Raw genomic sequence first — 15,051 nt, forward strand, 5'->3', positions numbered from 1 at the left:
TTCAATCATATCCACGACATGCAAAAATACAATGATCATCAATGTTACTTATGTCTGAATGCCGACATTTCAAGAGGGAAAAGAGCGTGCAAAAGGAACATGGATTTTACAATGCAGCCGTTCACAGTAGTATACGTTTTAAACTTTACCTGATGCTTTCGAAGAGCATTACGCAGGGAGCTGACTATATCCTTTTCTTGGGCACCCCTCACTTTAAATTCCTTCGTCCAAGAAATCAGGACACCCTTAAAAACCAATTACAGCTTTAAAAGTCAAACATGGCCACTGCAAATTATTTGTATTATTATTTTTAATTCGCAGAATAGTTGGATTCTGGATATTGTGTCCTTACCTCGTCCATTTTAGTCTGTTTACACGGGAAAGAAAATGTTAAACCCAGTGGCATCTTCTTATGTTTTAGATTTCTTGCTTCCATGAAATCAACCAGACAGCTTGTCACATGGTCTAATAGCTGAAACAAAAGAGATTATATGATATACAATCACAATGCAACATCAAAATAGTAGAACATTAGAACTTCGTGACTGTGACATACCTCTGCTGCACTACCATGCATCAATTCTTTTGGTGTTGGGTAGATCTGGCTTTCCATCTGAACATTCTGTGTTCCATCTTCAGACAGTTTTACATGTAGCACGCGGAAATGGGACCCTCCAAGATCCAGAGCAAGAAAATCTCCCTTTTCTGTGATGAAACAATGAAGGGTTTAATATGAGCCTTTTTCCTCTTATTTGCTATTTTTCTCATGATATTAAAGTGCATGCATGTATTGTATATGTTTACTTATAGAACACATGCTGTAAACGTAATTTCTGCACATATATGGGCCTAGTCCCAGCGACCACGCTATTCCACACTTATCTTCATCCTAGCAACTTAAGAGGAACTATTATACTCTGTTCAATAACAGAATTTGGTTACCTGTAATCAAACTCTGAGGATAAACATATTTAATACTAACTTTGCTTTCGGACATATTTGCATTGGAGCACTGTAATTCGAACAGACCTTTAGTATTTATTTTATTTATAAAGTGCTGCCAGGCCCAGGGGCATACGGGCGCATAAGTTAGATCTGGTTACAGTTACAATTGAAAGCAGTCAAAAGGGTTACGTTACATTACAGTTACAGGTAGGTACAAACTTAGTAATGCAAATGGGTACATACATAGACTAGTATAAATACATTACTTACAAGAATGTGCCAGTGACGGGCAATCATGCTGGGAGCAGGCGGTTAAGCTGTCATAGAGTCCATGTTGTGAAGCCAACACTTCGTGTTGTGTTTAAATAGGTTAAAAGATGGTTCTGCTCGCAGAAGCGCAGGGATTGTGTTCCATTATTTAGAGGCTTGTACAGGGAAGCTAGCACCACCCGAGTTATGAAGTTTGAATCTCGGTATGGACATGGTGTTAGCTAGTGCTGCTCTAAGTGGTCTTGAAGAAGTGTGAAGTGTAAGTTGGTTGGTGAGGTAGGCTGGTGCAAGGTTGGCCCTGGCTTTGTGTGATCTTTCTCTAATTTGAGCGTGATTCACCTTCCCATATCTTCATTTCTGATTTCTCTTTCCAGCTCTGGTGGATGAGATGGAGGGTTAAGAGTGTTCGCTGCCAATTTTCGCAATATTGTTTTTAGTTCATTGCTATTTAGAACACAAGAGTGGTCACTAGCGCGCAGCTTCATCATATCGAATCCACAAATCACAATTTTTCCTGAGTATTTTTAATACTTTGTTTTGTGCTCACGTTTTGATCAACCAAATGCACAACAAATAAAAAAAATAAAGAAAGGGATTTACAATGGGAATGTTGGCTTAGTAAGTGGGCACATCACAAAAGTGATTTATAGCAAGAATGCTACCCTTTATAGTTGCCGCAGCATCTGGAAAGTAATTTACAATATGAATGCTGGTATATATTTTGGACACAACCTCAATATTATTTACAGTGGGGATGCTAGTGTATATTGTGGGTGTAAAATCATGAAAGTGATTTACAATGTCAATGCTTGGATATACTGTGAACACAACAACATCATAGTGATTTACAATGGGAATGCTGGCGTATATTGTGGGCCGAGCATCAGGAACATGATTTACAGGGTCAATAATGGGGTATATTGGGGGCACAACATCACCAACATGATCTACAGTGGTAATGCAAGCATATACTGTGGGCCCATCATCATGAAAGGGATTTCTAGTGTCGACAGTGAGAAACCTGAAGGTGTCTCACTTACTAGTCCCTGGGGATCTGTCACCCAGGTGGCCAGGACACGGCCATCGCTATTGGATCCAGTTCCTGGGGATGGACCAGTGAGGGAGGACCACCTTGATGGGTGGTCCTCGGGGAGTGGAAGTGGGACACCGATGGGTGAGATACGGTATCCTCCTTCTTATACCTTTTTTCCCGTCCTACCCCATAGGACACTCAAACCCCCATTTTCCGACACAAACACTTTTGCACACCACGAAAGATGATGGACAAACACCAAAGCCATCTACCTGCAATGTCCCAATGCCACAGACAGGCAATTGACCAGAATCGTACACACCGGACGGCCCTTCCCTTCCCCACATGGATAAAAGGTAGAGCACAAGAGCACAATATGAGCAAGGCAGACCGCACAATGAGACAGCAAACTCAGCACGGCAGTTCAAGAGGAGGAGAAAGATGGCGCAAACCAAGAGGGTGACAAGGAGAGAAGCGACCTTGCCCTTTCTGAGCTAGGCCCATGAAACCTCCACAGAAGAAATTGTAAGACAACAAACAATATCCAGTGTGTGTTGCAGCAGATATCAATTGTACACAAGGGCCTCCTCCGCTGATAACCAAGCCAAGGGGAGACGCTTGCCACCGTGGTACCGGCCTTGACTCCAGAGACAAGGAAAAGCCAAGCATTTCATCACAGCCGGTGAGTCGAGGGGAGAGCCAATAAGAAACCGAACTTTGTGTGAACAAAAGTAGCCACGGCTAATTGAAGAAAGTACAAAGAACTGTTTGATACGAGAGGGGAAAACCAGCTATAGAGGAGTCAGACACCACGTGGGTGTTCAGTTGAGAAACTCCAGGCGATTACCCTGTTGTTAAAACTACCGTTACCAGAAGGCCTTGGGAGAAAGGCAAGAAGGGGGGTCAAAGTGGTCATACAGGGGTCTAGTAAAATTCTCTGTACAGTCGAAATCCTTTGACCAACAGATGATTGTGAAGCTAAGGGAAGCGAATCCCGCATCGTAAAGTTGGCAAGAGTGAACCTGATGGAGGGATGCCGATAAAGAAGGGGCGAAGCCAAAAGTCCTGATTAACAGTGTGTTGACAAGAGTGAACCCAGCAGAGGGATGTCCACAATGAACTGTTTAAAAAGACATTAAGTTTCGTGAATGTCAGATGAGATTGTGTTGAAAGCCATAGTAAACCCGGCAGAGGAGGTTAACAATCGAAAAGGGTTTGATCCCGGAAGAGGGGACCCAAGGGTGAGGAGTTATCACCCAAACACAAGCAGAGAAGAACTTTGGAACGTTTGTTAACCTTTTGTTTATTATTTTGAGCCCATCGAACCCTCAGAAGTGAGAAGCTTGAATACCGAAGAACCTGGTATTGCTAAGAACTTCTTGTAGCTCTGAGCTGGGAAGAGGGGGATCCTGGGGTGAAAAAGCATCACCTAAGTGCATGGAGAACATTATTTGTGGAACACATCAGGTCCTCGGAGGCAAGAGACTTTTGTAGAAAGAGACTTAACCACCGAAGGCTCTGATAGTTAAGAGCGGAACTGTTAGCTCGTGCTGGGAAAGCGCTAACATGTGCTGTGCTCTGAAGTCCTACCTTGTCCCGTGCTCAAAACGTGGGGAAGGGAGACCCCGACTACCGCATCCTGACATTATTTGTGAACGCTTCTTTCTTTCCTGTGAACCCTATCCCACAAACCATGTTTGTATTTAGCGTAAAGGATTGGCAATAGGGTTTTCTTAGTATAGGCCTCTTTATTTTACAAGATGCCACTAGGACTGCCTTATTATTATTTGATGGTTGTAGCTTGCTCCCATCTTAGATTTAGGTTTAGATTAGGCATTTGTCCAACCAGCATACAGTTTAATAAGCACCCTTGAACTGTGATCACTTGTGTCTGTCTTTACTGTTGCCACCATGAGTTCTTTACAACAGCTACCGTATATTGTGGGCATGCCACAATCAAAGAGATCTACTGTGGGATTAGCCGGCATATATTGTGGGCAAAGCAACATGAAAGTGAATAACAGCATCAATGCTTGCATGTATTGTAGGTACAACATCATGAAAGTTATTTACATTGGGAATTCTGGCATATATTGAGGTGCAGCATGAGGAATGTGATGTACAATGTCAATGGTGGCATAAATTGTGGTCCGAACATTACCAACATGATTTATAGAGGGAATGTTAGCATATACTGTATGTGCAGCATCACAAAAACTATTTCTAGTGGAAACTGCAGACAAATATTGTGGGCCCAAAATCAAAGTAATGTGCAGTGGGGAATGCTATCATACATTGTGGGTATGATAACATAAACATTATTTACAGTGGGATTCCTGGCATACATTGTTGGTCCAGCATTATGAAAGTGATTTACAGGGCCAGTGATGGATATATACTGCAGGCACAAAATCAAAATGATTTATAGTGCGAATGCTAGCATATACTGTCGGTACAGCATCATGAAAGTGATTTCCAATGTTAACTTTTGGCATATTATTGTGGGCACAACATCAGATTGATTCACAGTGGGGGTTCTGTTATATAATGTGGTTGCAGCATCGTAAAAGTGATTAGCAATGTCAATGCTGCATGAAAACATCAAAGTGATTTACAGAAGGGATGCCAGAGCATATTGTGAGCACAGAATCATGAAAGTCATTTACACTGTCAATGCTGGCATATATTATGGACTAGCATCATAATATATACTCCTTCCCACAGAAGCTCACTGTCTCCCGAGCCCTGGTTCTCTCGAAGCTGGACTACTGTAACAGCCTCTATCTTAATCTGCCTGCCTCCACTCTCCGTCCCCTGCAACTCATCCAGAACAGAACTGCGAGACTTGTCCTTGGCCTCAAGCCCAGGGACCGTATCTCTCCAGGACTGAAATCTCTACACTGGCTCCCAGTGGTTGCGAGGATTAAGTTCAAAACCCTCTGCATTGTCCACAAGGCCTTCTGGGGCCTGGGGCCTAAATACCTTCAACTCGCTCTTCCTAAATATCTTCCTTCCCGAGCTCATCCATCTCCAACTCCCTCAGGGTCAGCCGCTTCTCGAAGCAACGAGTCGGGGGTCGATCTCTCGCCGTGGCAGGGGCCTCCCTCTGGAACAGCCTTCCTGCCTCCCTGAAACTTGAGGAGAACCATCTCCGGTTCCGGAAGCACCTCAAAACCTTCCTCTTTGCTTCTGCTTTCTCTCTCCCTCTCCCCTGCTAAAGTCTCGACATGAATCTGCACCGAATCTGCAACTGGGCCACTCTCACCAACCTCGGTCCTGGTCCCAGCCACTCTCCTCTTGCACTGCCTCCCTGGCAACCCCTGCACTGAGGGACTGTCTCTGTATCCCTACAGCCCCCCTTTTTCCCAGCACTTGTCTGCACTTACCTTGCACTTGCCACCAGCTGGCCCTATTTATTTACTTATTCTACTTACTTGTACTGCACTTCCCCCTTCCCCTTGCACTTTTCCCTTCCCCCTACCCCTGCACTTGCGCGGTCTGAATGTCACCTGGCCTAGTAGGATCGTTGTCTGTCTTCCCCTTGTTTCCCCCCCCCTGCCTCGTCGCGCCTTGAAACACTTGTGTATAGGCGCGTTACAAATGCCATATCATATCATATCATATCATAAAGTGATATATATTGTGAGCATGACATCAGAGTGATTAACAGTTGGAATGAACTTATATATTATTTGTGCAGCATCATGAAAGTCATTTATATGGAATATATTGTGTGGAAGACATCATTAAACTGATTTACTGTCTGAAGGCTGGCATATATTGTGGGTACAGAATCATAAAAGTGGTTTCCAGTTGGAGTGTAAAGCGTAGATGCATTGGTGTCGGTGCATTGACACACTGAGCTAACCATATTGCATATCAGGCCTATAGCTTGCTAAGACTAATAGCTTATTCAAAGAGTGTACTAAATGCTGACAATCAGAGCTTTATAGATGGCTTAGTAATGCTTTAGCAGCGCTTGGACATCTAGCATAGTGAGCTATAGTAAACGTGAGCCCTCCTGAAGTTGCTTACAGAGGGTTCACTGCAAGCCTGATATTCAGCATTCAGCTTCCACTTTTGCAAGAAGCTTCACAGTACACAGACACTGGTTTGCACAGGAAAGGCGCAAACTTGTCAGGTGCAAATAAAAACGACATTCCTAAGGAACAAACACTTGCCAGTTAAGGATGGAGGAGGGGGGTAGAGCGCAGAGCAGAAATGGGTGGTTTTTTCATCAAAAACATGTTTTGGTTTTACCACGAAGCTTCTAGCAAATTTCATCACTCTGATTGACAGGACTGCCCAATAAGAATGCATACCCACATTAATCGGGAGGGGCTCTTCCGATGGGATTCTGCTGAGGACACACTGTGAAGCACCTGGAACCAGCAACCACTCCGTGCCAGGGGTTCCTAGCAGTCATATCCCACCTTCATGCTGTTTCCAGAGAGGGGCAAGGCTGGTCCCGCAGAGACAGGCACCAGGCGTGATGGTGGCTTGGGGCCTAGAAGTGACAAATCTCATGCCAAGGTCCACGATTCTAGGAACGTAAGACCCTGTTGTGTTCAAAGTACTTGTATCCCATTCTGCTGAAATACTGCTCAGTTATATAATTGGCTTGTTATGAAATAAATGCAAGTATACCAAATGTTTTGGTTGAGTTTCTTCGAGAATGAGTTAACTGTGTCTCGCATAATATTCAAACCTGAGAGGGGAGGGTGTAATTGATAAAAGGGCTGGTGCCAGAAGTGAGCAAACACCCTTCATACAACATTTGGCATAGTCTTAGAAGATTTGTGAGCACTATGCCATTCTGGAAGAAACAGGGGAAAGTTGAGCACAATGATGACATTAGTGTTCTCTGCCACATTCCTGGATGGCCAGTAACAAATGCATGGTCATCTGTGGCAGACATATGTCCTGATGGCATGGGACATGCTTGAAAATTATATTTCCCCGGCTGTAATCATTGATTGTTTGGCTGGTTTACTGCCTGGGAAGAGTAAGAAAGAGCAGATTGCGGCTGGCAATATGGGCTGGTTGTTCCTGCAAGCGCTACGAAAGACGCATGAGAAAGAGGTCATTAAGGATGCACAGATTTGAAAATTAAGTGATGAGATATCCCTGCTGAAAGAGCAACAAATTATTATGAGGGAGACCCTTGAATCGTCAGTCAAACGGGTTGACCAAATGGAGGATGGTGTGCTTCCATAGCCGTGCGTGTTGCTACACACAAGCAGAGGCAGAGAAAAAGTAATCCTTCAAAGATAAAAATTCAAGCACTAATTAGGAAGTATACGTGGGCTCCAAATTTATGGTCAGGCGATGTAAGCGACAGTGAGTCTGAACAGAATTTTGACTGGGATGAGCTGCTTGAGGTGAGATTAGCAAAACTCTAATTCTGAAGGGTAAGAGCAGGATAGTGCTCAGACAAAATGTGCCTACCCAGCGCGGCCATTAATTATAAATACATCAAAAGGTCAAGCCGGCGGTATTAACATTCAGAGAACTCGAATCGTCCGAGATTACACTCAGACAGAGCTTTTAGACATTGCTAAGTTATTCAGACAGAGAGCAGGTGAACTGATTTTCAAGTGGATGCTTAGATCCTGGGACACAGGAAGTGATGGAATATTCATGTCCCCGGAATAGTTGTTGAAAATGGGTTCAATTTCTACCAATGTATTGTTGGGGCAGATTTTGCGAGGAGCGTTAGGACAGCAAGGATCACATTCATTGTTCAATTGGCTTCAAACTGCTTTAACAACGTTATATGTAGGTCCAATGGACATTGAGGAAACATGTGATGCATGGAATTCATTACCCAAAGCTACAGATCAGCTTAGGGGGAGGGGATTACAGTGCGCTATTTATAGTTAAAATTTTACAGGATCTGACATGGACGTGTTTACATCAGGTATTCCAGCACAATTATTGCGAAACGCTCCTGGCTATATGAAAGGGGCACTGCTATCACTGGTAGGTCCAGTGCAGGGCAAAGCTATTGGTGAGGTAGCAGTGTTACTTGGGCAATTTTGGGTTGGATGAGCGAAAGGCTGCGGTTTAGTTGCATCGGACACAGATTCAAAGAGAAAATCTGGCAATAATTCAAATTCCAAAGTTAAAGCTGATACCATTAGATTAACACGCAGACACATGTGGGTTGACTTGCTAAACGCTGGGATACCAAAAGAAGAGGTAGATGACTTGCTGGGAAAAAGTGTAACTACAGATTTAGGTGAATTTGTTTTTGGCAACTGAAAAATCCATGTGAGAGTGGTGTACTCTGTTTTGGTTGGGCATGCTAAATGGACTCCCTTGCATTTACCTCCTCCTGCAGAGCCAGTGTGCATGAAACAGTACAGGTTGCCAGGAAGGCACAAAGAGATTGGTAAAACTATTGAGTCACTAGTGAAAGCTGGCATAATGAGGCCAGCAGTTGGTCCATTTAACTCCCCTTTTTGGCCATTGCACAAACCAGATGGTAACTGGAGGATGGTTGCTGACTTTTGCGGGTTGAACAAAAAGGTGCCACTTCTGGCTGTGACTGTACCAGACATTGTTACCTTAATTGAGAAACTCACAAAAAAGTGGGTGAATGGCATGTGGTAATTGACTTGGCCACATCCTTTTTCTCCATTGACATTGATGCTGAATCACAAGAACAATTTTCTGTAACTTGGGGGGCAGACCATTTACATTTATTAAATTGCCCCAGGGGTACTTGCACAGTCCCACTCTGTGTCATGGATTGATTGCTAGAGACTTGTAAATGGTGCAGCTGGATGATATGCATGTAGCACACTATATTGATGACATTATGCTAACAAGCAATGAGAGAATTCATGTTGAAAATGCTGCTGAAAAACTGATCACGCACATGCAGAATTGAGGGTGGGCTATTAAAACCAAGAAAGTACAGGACCCCGCTCAGGAAGTGAAGTTTAAGGTTCAATTTGGTCTGGCTCAGTAAAGAAAATTCCTGAGCCTGTGAATGAAATGGTACAACAGATGGTACAACCCGTGAATAAAAAAGAAGCACAGAGATTCATTGGGTTAATGGGATTTTGGAGAAATCACATACCTCATTTGAGCTTGATTTTAAAACTGATCTACAAAGTTACCAGGAAGAAATAAGACTTTGAATGAGGCATTGACCAGCAGACTGCTTTTCAACAGGCTAAAGATGCCTTGCAGAATTACATTACGCTGGGTCCCTTGACACATAGTGATCCTTTTGAATTGGAACTTCTTGCCTACAGTGATGTTGCTGTGTGGAGTTTGTGGCAAAAGCAAGGACAAAAAAAGAGTGCCACAAGGATTTTGGTCGAGGAAACTCACAGACACTATAACAAGCTATACTCCGCTTGAGAAGCAAATTGTGGCAGTGTATTGGACTCTAGTTGAAACCGAACGCATTAAAGGAGAGCACCCAGAGACAATTTGCACACAAATTCCTATCATGGGCTGGGTGTGTGAAGCAGATGTGGAGGAAAGAGCGGCAGAGCACAAGATGCCACTCATGTCAAGTGGAAGTGGTATCTGCCGTAACATGCAAAGGCTGGCCGTACGGGGGTTGCCAAGTTGCACGAACAGACGCTGGAAGCAGTGAATCAGAAAGAAATGCCTGAACCATGTGCCCCTGATGCCCTGTCAGAATCTCTCTTCAAAGTCGCACCAGCCTATGATACATTGTCAGAAGAAGCACAGATTTCTGCCTGGTGTACGGACGGCACTGCGAAGTATGATAAAGGACAGAGACGCTAGCAAGCAGTTGCATTCCAACCCCATCAAGAGAGGCTCTTAATGAGAGAAGGAGTCTGGGGTTCAAGCCAGTACGCCGAGCTGCAAGCATTGGCTGCCATGATTGAACTGGTAAAAGATACAGAGACTGCATACATATACACAGACAGTTGGGCTACATATCAAGGCCTGGCTCATTGGACACCAGCATGGCAGCAAGACGAGTAGTGGAAGATCAAGAACACTCCAATATGGGGAGGGCCAGAAATCTGGGAAGAAATGTAGCGCAAGGGAGAAAAGAGCAAGATTTACATTGGGCAAGTAAATGCACACATGCCTTCTGACACCTCAATTGCTGTGCTGTTTTATAATAAAGCGGATCAAATGGCAAAGATTCGCCCCAGTGCCAACTCCTGAAGAAAAGGAAGTGCTACAAGCAATGGCAGACTGGGCTCATCAAACATCAGGACATTTTGGGCCACTGGGAACCTATGAATGGGCTAAGACGAGACAACTGCCCATCAAAATGGACAATGCCAAGCAAGCTGCATGCCAGTGCCCCATATGCTGTGAAGTGAAGCGCTGTCCACTAGAAACAAAACCTCAAGGCGCTCTGAATAGAGGTGAAAGGGCAGCTAGCATTTGGCAAGTTGATCATATTTGACCTTTGCAGCCATAAAATGGAAATCATTATGGGCCTCATCACAAGTTAGGCGGAATCCCGACTGGGACTCTGCCAAACGGTATTAGCGTTACTGTCCAACCCTCCTGCGGTATTACCGCCAGATCATGGGTTGGATGGTAACAGTAATTCCACATTCCCGATTGGGGAATTTTCAGCGCAATTAGTGCGTGCTAATAGCACGGTGCTAATTGCGCCCGAAAATGGGATATTTCCCAACGCATTTACCTACAGCATAGAGCTGGAGGTAAATGCTGGCAAACTGAGATTGTGCCCCTAGTGTTGCTGCCGTATTTAAGGGCTACCGTCCAACTCGTGATGAGGCTGTATGTGTTGACAATGGTAGACACATATTCAGGATTGCTGTTGGCCCATCCAGCCACTCATGCAGATCAACGGGCTACGTTACAAGGGATGGAATATCTATTAAGGCATTATGGCGTTCCAGATGAAATCCAATCTGACAAAGTTAGCCATTTTGTAGGACACAATGTGCAAAACTGGGGTTTGGAGCAATGCATAAAATGGCCACTGCACATAAGCCATTACCCAGAAGCCTCAAGACTTATTGAAAGAATGAATGAAAACAACAGCTAAGGAAGTTCATTCAGGCTCACACTCTCAAGGGGTGGTCTAAGCATTTAGCACAAGCATTGTTTGAATTGAATATTCATCCTTTTGGAAACAGACACCCTTTGTGAGACTGACAAGTGAAAAAGTAGAAGCAGCAAAAACACTTATTGTATGGAAAACTGAAAAAGAAGAAAAGCTGCCTATACATGACACAGCAGGCAGTATTGGACCAGATCTGTCTACCTTTGAAGATGATTTAGTACCAGCAGGACAACCCAAATCGATATCGCTGGGCATTGGAATAAAGTTGCCAGCTGGCACCTATGGACGCCTTGCTGCACGATCCAGGCTGGCAAAGAAAGACATTGATATATTGGGAGGTGTGATTGACCCGGATTATTTGGGAACTATTTCTGTGCTTTTGCACAACACTGGTCCATCTGAGGTACCATTAACTAAATGACCGCATTGCACAATTGATTTGTGAGCAGGCACTTGTTCCCCAGGTGATTGAAAGTAAACAAGCCGCTGACACCACACAGAGAGGTATGGGTGGTTTTGGTAGCACTGGAAAAAAGGTGTGGGTTCATCATCCGAATAAAAAACCTGAAGCTGGGGAGGTGTTAAGCAAAGGGGTGGGAAGTACTTATGTTGCCGAATTCTGACATTCCTGTTTATATCCCTGCTACTAGGCTAACACCAAGAAAGTATTGTTCCATGATGGGGATATGTGTAATCTTGATGTGGGTGCTCCTGGCCAGCCAAGCAGATGCATTCTCTGTAAGAAAATGGATTGGTGCAGGACACTACATGGACTCTGAGAATCACAGCACTACACCCAATGCTCCAGTCCTCCGTGATGATGAGAATCGTATGGCAACCTGTGAGAAAAGCACCAAAGATCAATATTCATATGGAACTACCAGGGTGCTGACGTTGCATATTGTTGGACACGTTTTGTCGTTGACACACATTTCAGGCGTTTACGAGATGCTGGGCCCAAATGTTTCTGTGAATGGTTCCAACAATGTGTTTGATGTGTCATGTTTCTTTTGTCCAAAGGATTTTGGAGACTGTTACCGCCAAGCCTTTGTGGACTATAACTTGACTAAATGTGATAAATACCATTGTGCAAAGAATAAAACCACTACCGGATCGTAGTATGGTATTTGTGTCTAAAATTAATATAGCATATGGCAGACATGCCACTTGGAGAATGGAGTTCTTTAAGTCACTGAAAGCTGAAACAGTATGCATGCTAGATTTTCCAGTAGTGAGGCAACATTTGAATTGCAAAAATGTTCTACATGCTTCCATCATCAGCAAAGTTCCATTAGAGATTGATTTATCAAAAAGTAAAGTTTCACTGTTTCAACCAAGCTGCTCCAAATGGAGTCAATTCTTGTGGCCAATTGCTAAGTTGCGCGTAGCTAGGGGATTTGATTCATTAATTGCGGGGGCAGTGGGGGTGGGAGCGGGAGCATTAAATGCTTTTGATATAGAGAGTGAGCAATAAATGATCTGCTATGGGGTCTGATGCTAGTGCTGTGATAAAACTGCTAGCGCAGTGGGGCCCATTATTAAATCCTACTTTGAATAATGCTGCCAAGAATATAGGCAACAATTGGAGGTGGCAGAATTTAGTTATGAAGACATCCTTTCAGCCCTAGGGCAGGTAAATAAAACAGCCACGGACACGAGATGCATGAATGGGGCAGACTGTCCTCAACACACTGACACACAGAGTTGCATTTACCTGCAGACATATGGATTCAACAACTTGCTTTTGATTGCCTGAACAATAGCTGCCGAGCATTGATGCAAGTTAGTAGGACTGCTTATGCTTTAGAAATATGATGCCCTTTTATCATTTTGGCCATGAAAATAAATGGTTCCTGGTGAGTTGCACAAATACGAGGGGAGTGGCTGTATAGTCAGAATTACACAACCCATAGTCACACGTGTGTGCCCTGGGATCAGGGGTGGGTGTGCCCTCAGATTGGAAGGATCCCGGAACCATGCATGAGTCCCTTAGCGGGTGAGTGCACCCGGATGCAGTACCACATTAACGGAACTGACATTTTTCAAATCAATCAGCATCAGGTCTGCATAGTTACTAATCATACATTACTTATTAACAATTATGTGTAGATCAGGTTGTGACTATCTTAGATATAACTACCCACACTTTATACTCTTTGACCCGTTGGTCTCATACCACCTTGCATGCAGAGGTCACTCATATGCTTAGCTGGACCCGACTTTATGGGATAGTTAATCCACGGCTTCAAGTTATAAGACAGTTTGCTCAAACCTCTTGGAAAGCTTTTAGTGCTTTGGCTACCTCGTTTATCACTGCAGAGTGTAAAATGACAATAGATAAAAAACAGCTAATTAAAACGACTGACCATTTGCAAACAGTCACTCCTCATCACTGGTGGCACGTGTTTACCGGCTGGTCTCCCGCTTCCACAAAGCTGTTAAACGTAATGCTGCATCCCTTGCTGTGGATGATTGTAGCCCTAATATTAATAGCTACAATATTCATTAGGTTTATGCGCAGGATGACTTACATTTACAATAAAATGGCTGAACTGGAGAAGCGGTTGATAGACCTACAACATACCATATATGTTTCTAAGTCATTGAATTAAAACATCATTTTCGCCCACACTTCGAAAAGGGGTGGAATGTAGAGTAAAGCGTAGCTGCATTGGCGTAGGTGCATTGACCCACTGAGCTAACCATATTGAATATTAGGCCTATAGCTTGCTGTATTAACAGCTAAGACGAATAGCTTATTCCAAGAGTGTACTAAATACTGATAATTATAGCTTTATAGATGGCTTAGTAATGCTTTAGCAGCGCTTAGACATCTAGCAGATTGAGCTATATTAAACGTGGGCCCTCCTGAAGTTGCTTACAGAGGGTTAACTGCAAGCCTGGTATTCAGCATTCAGCTTCCACTTGTACACAGACACTGCGTTGCACGGGAAAGGCGCGACCTTGGCAGGTGCAGATAAAAACAACATTCCTAAGGAACGAACACTTCCCAGCTATCGATACGGGGTGGGGGAAGAGCCCGGGGCAGAAATAGGGTTTTCCATCAAAAACATGTTTTGGTTTTACCATGAAGCTTCTAGCAAATTGTGTCACTCTGATTGACAGGACTGCCCAATAAGAATGCATATCCACATTGATCGGGAGGCACTCATCCGATGGGCTTCTGCTGCGTGCACACTGCGAAGCGCTCGGAACCAGCAATCACTCTGGGGCAGGGGTTCTTAGCAGTCATATCCCACCTTCATGCTAGTTACAGGGAGGGGCAAGGACGTTCCCGCAGAGAGAGGCACCAGGCGTGAGGGAGGCTTGGGTTTCAGATGTGACAAATCTTGTGCCAAGATCTATGATTCTAGGAACGTAAGACACTGTTGTGTTCAAAGTACTTGTGATGCATGACTTGTATTCTATCCCATTCTGCTAAAATACTGCTCAGTTATATAATTGGCTTGTTATCAAATAAATGCAAGTATATCACATTTTTTGATTGAGTTCGTACTAGTCAAAATGCAAATAATATAAGTTCATTATGCAAACACCTCATGAAAAATAATTTAAAAAATTCAAAATAATGCAGAAGCATGCAGTTCAATCTTTAAATGCTAGAATGCAATTCCACAATGGACTACTATGGCGATAGTGAATAATGAATGAACCTTTGTTCAGTTCAAGAGCCTATACCCAGCACAGCGCTTAATGGATGCCACCCGCTCTTTAGCAGAGGCACCTCTTTTCAAAGATG

The 15,051-nt window shown here is 43.8% G+C and overlaps 1 protein-coding gene across 1 annotated transcript in view; it reads right to left on the bottom strand.

The window, feature by feature from the left end:
- Window positions 1-15,051, bottom strand: part of LOC138472439 (hexokinase HKDC1-like) — a 1,340,644-nt gene that overhangs the window by 886,320 nt on the left and 439,273 nt on the right. The window contains exons 3-5 of the mRNA XM_069610606.1: window positions 557-705; window positions 353-472; window positions 150-245 (exon numbers count right to left, since the gene is read on the bottom strand). Of these exons, the coding sequence (XP_069466707.1) occupies window positions 150-245; window positions 353-472; window positions 557-705 (365 nt within the window). The remainder of the gene's footprint in view (window positions 1-149; window positions 246-352; window positions 473-556; window positions 706-15,051) is intronic.

The sequence above is a fragment of the Ambystoma mexicanum genome, chromosome 8, assembly GCF_040938575.1.
Source record: "Ambystoma mexicanum isolate Mex_15411 chromosome 8, UKY_AmexF1_1, whole genome shotgun sequence".
NCBI classification, from domain to species: Eukaryota; Metazoa; Chordata; class Amphibia; order Caudata; family Ambystomatidae; genus Ambystoma; species Ambystoma mexicanum.